This window comes from Convolutriloba macropyga, chromosome 14 (assembly GCF_964194025.1).
Source record: "Convolutriloba macropyga chromosome 14, txConMacr16.3, whole genome shotgun sequence".
Classification (NCBI taxonomy): domain Eukaryota; kingdom Metazoa; phylum Xenacoelomorpha; order Acoela; family Convolutidae; genus Convolutriloba; species Convolutriloba macropyga.
Genome location: NC_134481.1, coordinates 16,875,789 through 16,891,581, shown reverse-complemented (window position 1 = coordinate 16,891,581; position 15,793 = coordinate 16,875,789). Strand labels below are relative to the sequence as shown.

The following is a 15,793-nucleotide window of genomic DNA, read 5'->3' as shown; positions in this document are numbered from 1 at the left end:
TATATTAAGTATGTTGCCATTTCATTGCGATTGTCACAACTGCAGAAATTAACGGATGTTTCTCATTTTAACAACTGGGACGTACCATTCACTCCTGTCAGCCCCAGCGATAGTTGACGTAACCTGTCTAGGACAAAAAAATGAAAACGATAAAAAATCATCACAACACAGTCTGCTATCAGTTTAAACATGCTAAACTGCAAGCATTGTCAATTAATTTCAAACAAAAATCAGCTCCTCAGTTGAAGATCAGAAAGAGCAACCAGTAGAAAAACATTGCATAAAGAAGTATATAGTGAAACAAATGTAGAGTCACCAGGTTAAAAACACTAAAGGCAACAAACAAAAAAATGATGATTTTTTGTACTCTTTTTCGACATGTAAAATATGCAACTGATGAAGTATTAATCAATTAGTTAGAATAACATCTAATTCAGATGTTTTCTCGAAATATGTTTTAGAATATCGATAAATCATCGACAATTAGAGTTTTTGATTGTGAAGTTATTACTTATCATTTTTTTGTCTTGTTTTTCGAACAACTGCTAATTGTGATCAATTGAATTCAAGCAAAAGCAACTTTCCATTTAATGTTAACGTCTGAAGAAAATGTTTGCAATTGTTTAAAAAATTAAAACAAAAAACACAAAACTGAAATTCTGAAGTTCTGTGTCTGTTATATACCTCAGGAGGGTGATTTCTGTAATTTGAAGTCTGAACCCATTTTTGTACAACTGGAGGAAGTGCATTATAAAGTCAAGCAAGCATAATTTGAGAGGTCAGCTGCATTGTTGGCGACAAAACTATTCTTTGTTTCATTTTAATTTTTTTGCAGTTTTTGTTATAAGTATCCCATATGTGAGGAATTCGGTTAGAATAGCCTTAGTAATCCTTAATTAACTGGCGGACCTGATTTTGAATTGTATTTTGCAACAATTTAAATAAAAAATTCTAACCACATAAAGGACTTCTGTAAAATATGATTGCACTGTTAGTCAAAATGAAACCTGTTGATCAGCTCAAACATCAATAGAAACTATGTCTGAAGCTATGAAATCATAAACGAAAAGCATTTTTGCGTTCTTGGCAGCAAGTGTTTTCCTATACTGTTATATTTATGAATGTCCTGTAAAGAAACAGTTTTGTTTTTCAATGTGCTGACTGTGATTCATTGAATCTCTTCGAGGAGTAGAGACAATTTGATCTCTTTTGATCACGCTTTTGTATTCTGGTTGAGATTGTCGCTTTTCATGTGCTCGCATTCGTAGTTTTTGATTTACTAGTTCTTGTTATCTTCTTAAATCTGAGTTTGTGTATATGCCAGCGAGCTTTTCGAGGTTGCAGAATTTCTATGCGTTTTATATAACGGATCATTTCAATTTAATTGAGAAGTGTCCATTTTATCAGTTTATTTTTGTCTGGGCCGCCTACACGGGTAGTATTCAGAATGTCTCGGTCAATAATAGAAATGGATTTGACGGTTTTTTCTGCAGTTGGTTGTCGGTTGTTTGGCACTTGAGTCCATACGCCATAGCTACGCCGGCATTCGAAAAACTGGGATTTTCGTTTCTTTTGTGCCATAAGACCGGAGAGTATTTAATAAGTTTATCACAACAATTAGGCTAACTATTAGGCCTAATTAGGCATGATATTTAGAAGAAGAAGAAGATTGAATTAAGCATCAGATCACACTGACAAATTGTCCAAATTATTTACAGATTCGGAAAATAATTAGGCTTAATGGATTTGACGGTTTTTTCTGCAGTTCGATATTTAGAATATTCAGATTGCACATGCACGATATGAGTTGAAATGTTCGAATTTTTGCTAATTTTTTTCCCGGCTTTTTTCTGTCATGTTACGAAGTCAAGATTTTCAGCAATTCTTTATTAATATATTTCCCCTTAGTTGAAAAGCTGCCATGAGATATTCAAGAGTTGTTTGTAGTTTAATACTACAGTGGTAATTGTAGTAAACTCGTTGACATTATTTTTGACATCCGGGAGGTTTTACTCAAGTCGATTTATTTGTCCCTGTTCGTGCTTGATAACTGCGTTTTTTAATTTCCTGCGTGATTTGTAATCGGATGAAATTAGCTTAAGTACTTGCAAGTAGCATAGGCTTTACGGGCCTTACTTTAAAAGCCTGTTACGTTTAATGATTTTTCAGGCTAATGTAAATGCTAAAATGACAGTTGACACGCCCAGAAGCTTAAAATGGAGAAGGGTTGCGAGTGCGACCGGCCCTCAACCTCGACCGCGTCATGGACATAGAGCTGTTGCAATTAAAGAACTTATGATTGTTTTTGGCGGTGGAAACGAAGGAATAGTCGATGAATTACACGTTTATAACACTGGTATGTTTTTTTTAACTACTCTTTTTAATGCCATATCTCGACTTCCATGTATGCAGAAATAAATGGACTCTATTTTAACAACTGACGACTGGGCATAAATCAGCCCTGCAGCAAACACGCTGCGAATCCCCAACAACAACAGCAACAATAAAGTTCTCTTCCTGTTATAGTTTCGAACCAATGGTTTGTTCCTGCAGTCAGAGGGGAGATCCCACCGGGTTGTGCCGCATATGGTTTTGTCGTGGAAGGCACTCGTCTGATTATTTTCGGAGGTAAGATGAGCCAGGCATTTTGGATTCTGCCGATAGATTGCAGTCGTAGTTTTTCAGATGCTTAGTCAGTGTTTGCCTTTCCGTGTTTTTGTGAATCAATTCTTGTGATCACCCGTGATATTTTAGTCCGGCGGCACCATTTTTCCACGCAAAATGAAAACCTAAATCCTTCTAATTTAAGTGGCATCATGGCATTTGATCTTTTCCGTTATTGACTCGGGTCTTTCCCATTATAGACCCCCAGCTTAGAGGTTAGATAACCTATAGCCCCCCTCCCCCCATTATTGTAAATATACCATAATGGGGGGGGGCTTATAATGGGAAAGACCCATTGACTCATCCTTACTATTACGCGACAAACCAGTACGTGAATATGGCACGTATGTTTAGCATTATTATTATTACTTCGTGGATGTGTCACGGGAAATATGCCCCGCAATTATAATCTAGGATTAGCACGGCAATTTGCACAGACAAATGTAAGTTTCAAAAACAAATGACACTGGATCAAAAAAAAGTAGTCCGGTGTATCATTTTTTCGGATCGTGTGAATTGTAACTGTAAGTATAGATGATATACTACGCTGGTGTGAGACTGAAAACATCGGAAAACATCCTACCAAAACAAGGTGGACGATCAAATAAAAATTTGTTGAGTAAAACTCGAAAACAAAAGGCTTGAAATCAATTTCTGTTTAAAATTTGCCGACTAGTGACCAAATTGGACAATTATTTAAGCGTTTTTGAAACGATTGGACTTTAAAAAACCCAATTATCAAGTCAATGTGGAAATTCGTGGAAATAAGATTTTAGAGTTGCCTGCACGTGGCAATTCTATTGCGATTGCCACAACTGCAGAAATCAATGGATATTCAAAAAAAATTAACGACTTGGGCGTATCACTCACTCCTGTCAGCCTCAACGATAGTTGACGTAAATTCTCTAACACAACAATAGGAAAAAATTTATTAAATAGTGTCTTTTCAAATTTGAATGAATGGCCTTATACTGGAGACTTCGAAATTGGAAGGTTATTAGAGACAAGCCTTGTATGTAACGAATGAGGTATCATATATTCAAACCTGCACCCACAAGCCACCTACTTATAGCCGATTCGCAAGCTCGGGAAATAGAATTTGGGAACTTCAATATCCTCTCTCTCCCCGCTGGACAAATCCAGCACTTCTACAAATTTATTCCAGCTAGAGATAAATACACACTTATTGTTCTCTTTCTGGGTGGAAACAATTTGTATAAAGGAACTGACGATTTGGAAGCTGACATAGAAGAAATTGCAAACGATCTTGTAGAATTAGAAAATAAATTTACAACTGTTGCGAAAAAAGTATTTGTCATCGGAATACCCCCGCGTAGTGAAAATTTTGCAAGAGCTAAATCCTTAAACGATTTACTCAAACAAAAGACGGTAGTCAGCTGGAAATTTCGTTGCTCCAATCACTATCTCAAAAGCAAAAAGTCGAAAAATCAGAGACGAAGTGCATTTGAACGAAAAAGGAATCAACAATCTAAAAAATTTGCTCAAAGATAACATCCTTTACAAAGTGTACGACCCAGAGTTACGACGAAAAGGTAACGGCCGAACGATTGAGTGCCACAGTTCCGGATTTTGCCATTGTGGGTCCTTCAGTGGATAGTCAAAGCGTTTGTTTTCCCTTTTCTTTCTCTGCTCGCAGTGTCCTTCAGCTTACATAGAGACAAAGAAAGAAACCTTTTTGTTTTTTTTGCTTGCAGTGACCTTCTCGCAGTGATACTTTGCTCGCAGTGACCTTCAGGTTACACAGAGACAGACTAAATTTTCGAGGCATTATTTGAAAGCAAAATCGTTTCAAAAATGACAAAACCCAATGAAAATGCGCCAGTCCCTAAAAGTAGTAACAGCAAAACAAACGAACAAAAAAACACGAAACAGTTGTGCAACTTTTTCTAGCAAAATCAACAAATACAAATTTTGTTGCGTTCACTGTCAAAAAACTTTGTGCCTAAAACCAGAGTGTACTGGTTTCGATAAAAGTTGTATCGACGTCCTAATCAAATATGAGAAAAACTTACTCCATATTTGTAATGAATGCGCCGGGAAAAAGGCGACACGACTCTAAAATTGGAATCAACTGATAATACAGCTCTGAATGACTAACTTAAAGAACTCCACGAAAAAATCTCAAAGTTTGCTTACAGTATAGAGCAAACTAACATGTCTCTGGATAACATGCAAAAGGAGATCAAAAGTCTCAAAAACCCAAATGAATCTTACGCAATTGTTGTTGGAGCAAACAACGCCGGAAAAGTAGTGTACCAACCGCAGGCTTTCAGTAAAAAAACTCGGAATTAGAATTAGGGGATTTAATGAGTTAAAATCCAAGGAGGCTGCTGACAGAATGCAAGAGGACCTCTGCCATGTAGAGCAAATATTAGAGCACCTAAACATCGAGGACAGAAAAATCAGCAAACTTGTGAGACTTGGAAAATACAATTCTGAAAACAAAAGAGAAAGAGTAATCCTTGTTCATACAGCAAGCAAACTTAGTAGAGATCTCATCCTGAAATCAGTCAGCCGCTTGAAAGACTATGAGTACAACGATAGATCAATTTATATGAGTCCAGAATTGTCACCCGAGGACGCAAAAAAGAAAACAAATCGTTAATGAAAAGGCGAGAACTGATCAATAGCGGACTAGATTCAAAATTGCTACGTATTCGGCATCTTGAACTCGAGAAGAAAGAAGGCGACAATTGGGTTATCATTCCAAACGTCAATGAAGAAAGTCAAACAAGTAAAGAATGACTACATAGAAGCCCTAAATTACTCACCGTCAATGCTCGAAGCCTGCTATATCTAAACAGACGAACAAGTTTCGCTATTATTCTGTCAACTTGCGACTATGACATCGTGTGCATAACAGAAACATGGTTAACTGCTGAGGTCACCAACGAAGTGCTGTTTCTACCCTCGTATTTTATATATCGAAAAGATAGGGAAATCTATGACTTCAAAAGTAAACATGGGGGAGTTCTAATTGCTGTAAAATCATCGCTTAAACACGAAAATGTGGATATTCCTTTAATCCATGATGAGTTTGTTGTTAAGATCAATGTCTTTTTTAATTTGTTGCATATACAGTGAGCCCGAGCAAAGCAACTACCGGTGGGCAGTAAATGATTTCCTAAACCTTCTTAAAAAATTAAAAACTTTTGTGGACACCAATTCCTTAGTTGTTCTTACAGGTGAAATCAATTTTACAGAAACTTCTTGGGCGAATATGTCTTCAACAAAAGATTACGAAGAATTAATTTAAGATCAATTTACAGAAAAACAATCTCAAATGTAGCTCCAAGTAGATGTGTTTTTATGCAACAATCCAGAAATAAATCTCAATTATACCTACGACCGATCGCTGTTCAAGAATTTAAGTATTAATAACAAAGCTTGCTCCGACCATTTTCCAATTTGCAATCAAATAAACCTGCTACTTGATGCACCATTAATTCAAGCGAGTGACAAGTTTGCCTATAATAATACTGACTGGAAAGAGTTTAATTACAACCTTACAATTGATCCCTTCACTCCTTTTCGGTACAGTAATGTCGATTTTCTTCTGGAACAATTCTACACATGGCTACGCAACTGAATAAGAGAAAATATCCTACCACAAACGGAAAACATCCTACCAAAACAAGGTGGACGATCAAATAAAAATTTGTTGAGTAAAACTCGAAAACAAAAGGCTTGAAATCAATTTCTGTTTAAAATTTGCCGACTAGTGACCAAATTGGACAAATTTTTAAGCGTTTTTGAAACGATTGGACTTAAAAAAACCCAATTATCAAATCAATGTGGAAATTCGTGGAAATAAGATTTTAGAGTTGCCTGCACGTGGCAATTCTATTGCGATTGCCACAACTGCAGAAATCAATGGATATTTAAAAAAAATTGACGACTGGGGCGTATCACTCGCTCTTGTCAGCCTCAACGATAGTTGACGTAAATTCTCTAACACAACAATAGGAAAAAACTTATTAAATAGTGTCTTTTCAAAGTTTGAATGAATGGCCTTGTATTGGAGACTTCCAAATTGGAAGGTTTTAGAGAAAGGCCTTGTATGTAACGAATGAGGTATCATATATTCAAACCTGCACCCACAAGCCACCTGCTTATAGCCGATTCGCAAGCTCTAGTATTAGAATTTGGGAACTTCAATATCCTCTCTCTCCCCGGTGGACAAATCCAACACTTCTACAAATTTATTCCAGCTAGAGATAAATACACACTTATTGTTCTCTTTCTGGGTGGAAATAATTTGTATGAAGGAACTGACGATTTGGAAGGTGACATAGAAATTGCAAACGGTCTTGTTGAGTTAGAAAATAAATTTACAACTGTTGCGAAAAAAGTGTTTGTCATCGGAATACCCCAAACCTTCTTGAAAAATTAAAAACTTTTGTGGACACCAATTCCTTAGTTGTGCTTACCAGGTGACATCAATTTTACAGAAGCTTCTTGGGCGAATATGTCTTCAACAAAAGACTACGAAGAATTAATTTAAGATCAATTTATAGAAAAATAATCTCTCAAATGTAGCTCCAAGTCAACTAGATGTGTTTTTATGCAACAATCCAGAAATAGTTCTCAATTATACCTACGACCGTTCGCTGTTCAAGAATTTTAGTATTAATAACAAACCTTGCTCCGACCATTTTCCAATTTGCACTCAACTAAACCTGCTACTTGATGCACCATGAATTCAAGCGAGTGACAAGTTTGCCTATAATAATACTGACTGGAAAGAGTTTAATTACAACCTTACAATTGATCCCTTCACTCCTTTTCGGTACAGTAATGTCGATTTTCTTCTGGAACAATTCTACACATGGCTACGCAACTGAATAAGAGAAAATATCCTACCACAAACGGAAAACATCCTACCAAAACAAGGTGGACGATCAAATAAAAATTTGTTGAGTAAAACTCAAGACAAAAGGCTTGAAATCAATATCTGTTTAAAATTTGCCGACTAGTGACCAAATTGGACAAATTTTTAAGCGTTTTTGAAACGATTGGACTTAAAAGAACCCAATTATCAAATCAATGTGGAAATTCTTGGAAATAAGATTTTAGAGTTGCCTGCACGTGGCAATTCTATTGCGATTGCCACAACTGCAGAAATCAATGGATATTAAACAAAAATTGACGACTGGGGCGTATCACTCGCTCTTGTCAGCCTCAACGATAGTTGACGTAAATTCTCTAACACAACAATAGGAAAAAACTTATTAAATAGTGTCTTTTCAAAGTTTGAATGAATGGCCTTGTATTGGAGACTTCCAAATTGGAAGGTTTTAGAGACAAGCCTTGTATGTAACGAATGAGGTATCATATATTCAAACCTGCACCCACAAGCCACCTGCTTATAGCCGATTCGCAAGCTCTAGTATTAGAATTTGGGAACTTCAATATCCTCTCTCTCCCCGGTGGACAAATCCAACACTTCTACAAATTTATTCCAGCTAGAGATAAATACACACTTATTGTTCTCTTTCTGGGTGGAAACAATTTGTATGAAGGAACTGACGATTTGGAAGGTGACATAGAAATTGCAAACGGTCTTGTTGAGTTAGAAAATAAATTTACAACTGTTGCGAAAAAAGTGTTTGTCATCGGAATACCCCAAACCTTCTTGAAAAATTAAAAACTTTTGTGGACACCAATTCCTTAGTTGTGCTTACCAGGTGACATCAATTTTACAGAAGCTTCTTGGGCGAATATGTCTTCAACAAAAGACTACGAAGAATTAATTTAAGATCATTTTATAGAAAAATAATCTCTCAAATGTAGCTCCAAGTCAACTAGATGTGTTTTTATGCAACAATCCAGAAATAGTTCTCAATTATACCTACGACCGTTCGCTGTTCAAGAATTTTAGTATTAATAACAAACCTTGCTCCGACCATTTTCCAATTTGCACTCAACTAAACCTGCTACTTGATGCACCATGAATTCAAGCGAGTGACAAGTTTGCCTATAATAATACTGACTGGAAAGAGTTTAATTACAACCTTACAATTGATCCCTTCACTCCTTTTCGGTACAGTAATGTCGATTTTCTTCTGGAACAATTCTACACATGGCTACGCAACTGAATAAGAGAAAATATCCTACCACAAACGGAAAACATCCTACCAAAACAAGGTGGACGATCAAATAAAAATTTGTTGAGTAAAACTCAAGACAAAAGGCTTGAAATCAATATCTGTTTAAAATTTGCCGACTAGTGACCAAATTGGACAAATTTTTAAGCGTTTTTGAAACGATTGGACTTAAAAGAACCCAATTATCAAATCAATGTGGAAATTCTTGGAAATAAGATTTTAGAGTTGCCTGCACGTGGCAATTCTATTGCGATTGCCACAACTGCAGAAATCAATGGATATTAAACAAAAATTGACGACTGGGGCGTATCACTCGCTCTTGTCAGCCTCAACGATAGTTGACGTAAATTCTCTAACACAACAATAGGAAAAAACTTATTAAATAGTGTCTTTTCAAAGTTTGAATGAATGGCCTTGTATTGGAGACTTCCAAATTGGAAGGTTTTAGAGACAAGCCTTGTATGTAACGAATGAGGTATCATATATTCAAACCTGCACCCACAAGCCACCTGCTTATAGCCGATTCGCAAGCTCTAGTATTAGAATTTGGGAACTTCAATATCCTCTCTCTCCCCGGTGGACAAATCCAACACTTCTACAAATTTATTCCAGCTAGAGATAAATACACACTTATTGTTCTCTTTCTGGGTGGAAACAATTTGTATGAAGGAACTGACGATTTGGAAGGTGACATAGAAATTGCAAACGGTCTTGTTGAGTTAGAAAATAAATTTACAACTGTTGCGAAAAAAGTGTTTGTCATCGGAATACCCCAAACCTTCTTGAAAAATTAAAAACTTTTGTGGACACCAATTCCTTAGTTGTGCTTACCAGGTGACATCAATTTTACAGAAGCTTCTTGGGCGAATATGTCTTCAACAAAAGACTACGAAGAATTAATTTAAGATCATTTTATAGAAAAATAATCTCTCAAATGTAGCTCCAAGTCAACTAGATGTGTTTTTATGCAACAATCCAGAAATAGTTCTCAATTATACCTACGACCGTTCGCTGTTCAAGAATTTTAGTATTAATAACAAACCTTGCTCCGACCATTTTCCAATTTGCACTCAACTAAACCTGCTACTTGATGCACCATGAATTCAAGCGAGTGACAAGTTTGCCTATAATAATACTGACTGGAAAGAGTTTAATTACAACCTTACAATTGATCCCTTCACTCCTTTTTGGTACAGTAATGTCGATTTTCTTCTGGAACAATTCTACACATGGCTACGCAACAGAATCAGAGAAAATATACAGCTTGTCACTTAACATCGGGCAAGTTTACAACCATGTATCTCAAATGGAACATCCCATATGATAAATAAGTTAAACACTAAACAGGGAGTTCAAAAATCTAATCTCAGCTTCAAACTGAAGATTAAAAAATTAGAAGTAGAGGTTCGTAAAGCGGTTGATAAAGATCTCTCAGTTTATGAATCCGAAATTTTTGAAAGCCGACAATTCAGCAAAATACAAAAACATCTTTTATCAATTCGCAAAAATCCACAAGTACCTTCTCTAATGTTTTGGAAGGGCATGGAGCTAACCACAGATAAACAAAAAGCTGAGAGCTTCAACTTCTTCTTTGCGAGCGTCTTTAATCAAAAAACAAATACCAACAACGTGCTCAAAACAAAATCTTAATTTCATCAAAGGTGATTCCACAAAAGTCGAAAACCTGCTCAAAGATCTTAATATCCACAAGTCTACTGGACCAGACGGAATTGGAAATTTACTGCTGAGAAATTGTAGTAGTTCAATCACAAAGTCAGTCACATTCTAGTACCAAACAGTAATGAATAAGGGAACCTATCCTACATATTGGAAAGCAAGCCAAATAAGTCCCATTTTCAAAGACTGTAATAACTCAGATTTAACTTGCTACCGACCCAAAACTCTTTTAAACTGCATGTCCAAGGTACTCGAGAAAATTATTTTTGATGAAATATACAAACTAGTAAGACACAAACACTGTGAAAATCAATTTGACTTCAGGAAAAATCGATCGGCATTTTTGCAGTTTTATTTCTCGACACAGTGTACAAAAAGTTTGACAATGAAGCGATCAAAGACCTAAGCATCTTATTTCTTGACGTTGCAAAAGCTTTTGACACTGTACCACATAATATTCTGATACAAAAACTTTATAACATTGGCGTTGGAGGGAAATTAATTCAATTTATATCGTCGTATCTAACGAATCGCAAACAATTTGTGAAAATCAACAATGAGGTATCTGATTTGATAGAAGTCACTAGTGGTGTCCCACAGGGTTTTATATAAGGACCTCTTTTCTTCATTATTTTCATCAACGACTTACTTGAACACCTAACTGAAGTAATTTGCTATGGCTTTGCAGATGATATGAAACTGATAAGTGAGAAGCAATGCAACACTGAAACCGCAGTTTCTAGTTTGTCAACTTGGTTCAATGAAAATCAAATGAGACTAAATTATAACAAAACTCACCTCCTGAACATCATGGGAAATAACGGCGTCTATTGACAACCATAAGCTAGAACAAGTAAAAATTTAGCGAGACCTTGGGCTCCAAGTTTCAGAAAACCTAAAATGGAATGAAAACTGCTCTATTAGAAAATGAAAAGGTTTATGTGCTTTTTCAAGCTTAAAAGAAATATTTCTCAAAAGTGTGAACAAAAATCTGAACTGAACGCTTATTTAGGTTACGTTGTACCGATAGTTACTTATTGCTCACAGGCATGGTTTTCGAATAAGTCGCAAATGAAAGAAATTGAAAAGTTACAAAAATTGCCTCAAAATGTTTTTTGAGCGAAAAGCAGAGCTATAAACAGCGACTTGTTACCTTGAATATGTTGCCTGTCAGCGTTTATATTGAAATGCATGACTTATTATACCTTATTGCTTTAAAACAAGGTAAATACGACGTTGAACTATCAAACTTAGACTGTATTCAGGAAAGTACCACTCGTCAACATAGCCGAGGAGAACTACAAATAAACAAAAATCGATTAGTAAGAAGCGACGAAAATTTTTCCACCGGACAAAAATTCTCTACAATTTAGTGCTCAAAGTTTATTCAAATTATGGTAGAAGCTTAAATAAAAAATAGTGTCAAAATTTTTTTGGCATTACTTCTGCAATCAGTACACAGAGGAAAACAAATGCACTTGGCGCATTGTATGCAAGTGTGGAAACTGCAACATTAATCAGAAATCTATGAATCTGGACAATTGAATAGGAGTAATACCCTGAAGAACGAGCTTCGAAGCCTAATCTACTACTACTACTACTACTAAAACGTTGAAAAATTACAATACAGTCTGCTATCATTTTAAAGATGATAAACTCCAAGCATTGTCAAATAATTCAAAACATAAATCAGCTCCTCAGTTGAATATCAGAATAAGTAGAAAAATTGCAAAAAATAACTACATAGTGAAATAAATGTAAAGCTATCAGGTTGAAAAAGCTAAAAGCAAAAAAATGAATGACTGATATTTTTTAACGGTTTTTCCACACGTAAAATATGCAACTGATGAAGTATTTATCAATTAGTTTTTTAAAATCTAGTTCAAATAATTTCTCAAAATGTGTTTTAAAATCATCCAAATACAAAGTTTTTGATTGTGAAGTTTTGACTTATCAATTTCTTTTGTCTTCTTCTGCGAACAATTGCTAATTATAAACAATTGAATTCTTAATTATTGTTAACTTCAATTCACAATTGTTCAAAGAATTCACAATTGTTAACTTCTGAAGAAAAAGATTGAAGTTGTTTAAAGTTTTTTGAATTGTATTTTGTAACATTTTAGACAAAAAATCTGAACCATATAATGGACTTCTGTAGAATAGAATTGCACTACTAGTCGAAATGGAACCTTTTGATCAGCTCAAACATCAAGAGAATTTAAGTCTGAAGTTACGAACTCAAAAACGAAAAGCATTTTTTCTTTCTTGGCAGCAAGTTTTTTTTCCTGTTATGTTTTCGAATGTCCTTTAAAGAACTAATTCTGTTATTCAATGCCTTATCAACACATAAAATACTGTTGGTTTATACTGAGGTAGGATTACAATATATAGCATCAATATGCGCAAAAATTTGCAAAAAAGTTGCTTTTCTGCTTCTGAAAAATAAACTGGTGACTTCTTCACGCTTATTCATGTTGTCTAATTTCTGAAATTTGTGATTATATGGAGGTCAACGGAGTGCCTATTTTAAAAGGTCCGCGGATTCATCAGGAACAATCAAGATAAAAAATGTTAAAAGAAGACTTTTCTTTCCCACCACATTATTTTGTGTTGCTGTTGTCTGAATAACCCCACATTTGGTCAGTTCTGAGATTGCAATCAGATCGGTTTTGAAATGAAAAATGCTATTTGGATTGTGGGTTTTTAAAAACCACACGTTCTCTTGAAAAAATCGTGTTTTTCTTTTCCTTAACTAAAAATTGTAATGTTTCCATTCCATTGCCTTTGAAAAGAAGTTTAGGATATAGAGGCACTGTTTTGCAGGCAAATACTTTAATCGAGAGGCCATAGAAACCACCTAAAAGATAAATGTAACTTTCTAACTTTGTTCGGTTCGTTCTTCCCGAAAATTGTTTTCTTGTTCGCAAGTAATGTTGCAGTTTTTCATGTACAGCTTCTGCTAAATGAAATCAGCAAAATTAATTATAAGGCAGAAAATATTTTTCAAAAGGCTTTGAAAGAAATAGAAACTTTTCGGTTTGTTTTAAAAGTTTTTATTAGCCGCGAAGCGATAGCGGCTATTATTAGAGACATCGTGGTTTTTTAATTCGTCGTCTCCATCGATGATTCTTACGACCTGAGTTCTTGGCATTTATTTTTTCAATGACTCCAGTGACTTCTACTGCTTTGCAGTTAAAGTTTGTTTGCGTGACGTCATTTAGTTCAATTGCGTGACTTACCTCAGTAAAAAAATGACTTCTGAACTCACTTATGGAACTTGAAAAATTTTATGAACATTTACTAGTTAAAGATCAATAGTGTGCATCTAAGGAATGGCAAACTTATAAGCTTGAGTTCTTCAGTACCAGTCTTGAGCTTTTGATTTCAAATATCGATTTTGAAAATGCTCTTTTAGGGGCTTATTCCTTTTAGATCGTATGTGTCATAAAATTGACAGAATCTAACCCAAAAAGTCTAGTGGCCTATGAAAGGACTGGTAGTCAATCCCTCTATCTTATTTGTTTAGTTGTTTCAATTCATGGAAAGACATAAGCGTCTATCGCGGCTTTTTTCCGGCAATCTGCCGGCTGTGTTCAATTTTCTGTTTAATTTTTTATTTCCCTTTGTTTACTTTGTTTTTTTTTAAGGAACACATTTTGTTTCCGTTCCAAACAAATTTGATTTATCGACTTAATGGTTATTTAATGACATCTTTTCTTGGAATTGTAACAATGTATAGATATTCAAAAGGCACCCTCAACCCCGCCCTCATAAAATTTGTCCTTCTCTTTACCAGTTTTTAAAAACAACTCTTTTCCCATATGCAATAAATTTCTTAGTTTTTCTCAGTAATCAAAACGAGTCTATAAAGGCTATATTTCTTTTTTTCTCTTCGATACTAAAACAAAAATAGGAAATTTCACTGAAGAAAAAAGAAGTGGGTCTTGCATGTGTATCCCCGGTTTTGGGGGGAAAATGCTGGAACAATAATAAAGTATTTTGCAGAGATCACATTTTCACATTTGGCGTGGTCACATACATTTGTACAAAGTTTAGATTGGTGTTTTTGCGTAGCTCTACAAATTACCTTCTCAATTCTATTCATATTCCCATTTAAAATCGTAACTCTATATATACGTTCTTTTTCCTCTGAAGTTATTTTTGTTTTGTATATGATGCTCTTTGACCACTGACAGAATATAGGCATGCATACAGGATTTCACTTCCCCGAGTTGAACGACTGCCATTCTAGGAGACAGTCTTTCTTCCAATGGACGGTTTTGGAACATCAAGCGAGGTTTGGGTTTTATCCATGGACATTATCCATTTCCAGGGTCGTTTATTTCAAAGTTTAATCTCTTTGTTTCTCCACTCATTGAACACGCTTGTTAGTCTCCTTTTACTTATGTTTCTGTAGCCTTAATGGATTGTTTCTCTTCGTTTTTGCCCCCAACTTAGTGAATTCATAGTATGGTCCACTCCCGTCAGCCGCAACGATAGTTGACGTAAATTCAAAACTCAAAATGAAAGCGTTAAAAAAATACAACACAGTCTGCTATCATTTTAAAGATGATAAAATCCAATCATTTTCAATTAATTTTAAACATAAATCAGCTCCTCAGTTTAAGATCAGAAAGAGCAATCAGTAAAAACAAATTGCAAAAAATAACTACATGGTGAAATAAATGTAAAGCCATCGGGTTAAAAAAGCTAGAAACAACAGACAAATAAATCACTGATTTTTCGTACGTGCTTTACACACGTAAAATATGCAACTGATGAAGTATTTACCAATTAATTTTTCTAAAATCTAGTTCAAATAATTTCTCAAAATGTGTTTTAAAATCATCCAAATACAGAGTTTTTGATTGTGAAGTTTTGACTCATCAATTTTTTTTGTCTTCTTTTGAACAATTGCTAATTATAAACATTTGAATTCATAATTATTGTTAACTTCAATTCACAATTGTTCAAAGAATTCACAATTGTTAACTTCTGAAGAAAAAGTTTGAAGTTGTTTAAAGTTTTTTGAATTGTGTTTTGTAACATTTTAGACAAAAAATCTGAACCATATATTGGACTTCTTTAGAATAGAATTGCACTACTAGTCGAAATGGAACCTTTTGATCAGCTCAAACATCAAGAGAATTTAAGTCTGAAGTTACGAACTCAAAAACGAAAAGCATTTTTTCTTTCTTGGCAGCAAGTTTTTTTTTCCTGTTATGTTTTCGAATGTCCTTTAAAGAACTAATTCTGTTATTCAATGCCTTATCAACACATAAAATACTGTTGGTTTATACTGAGGTAGGATTACAATATATAGC

At 34.9% G+C, this 15,793-nt stretch overlaps 2 protein-coding genes across 5 annotated transcripts in view; both read left to right on the top strand.

Annotated features, from left to right (window-relative positions):
• LOC142353237 (glycine receptor subunit alpha-2-like) overlaps window positions 1-15,793 on the top strand; it is a 391,226-nt gene that overhangs the window by 135,058 nt on the left and 240,375 nt on the right. The window lies entirely within an intron of this gene.
• LOC142353236 (host cell factor-like) overlaps window positions 2,087-15,793 on the top strand; it is a 51,690-nt gene continuing 37,983 nt past the window's right edge. For both annotated transcript variants that reach the window (XM_075405467.1, XM_075405466.1), the window contains exons 1-2: window positions 2,087-2,356; window positions 2,527-2,628. In XM_075405467.1, the coding sequence (XP_075261582.1) occupies window positions 2,158-2,356; window positions 2,527-2,628 (301 nt within the window). In that variant the 5' untranslated portion in view covers window positions 2,087-2,157. The remainder of the gene's footprint in view (window positions 2,357-2,526; window positions 2,629-15,793) is intronic.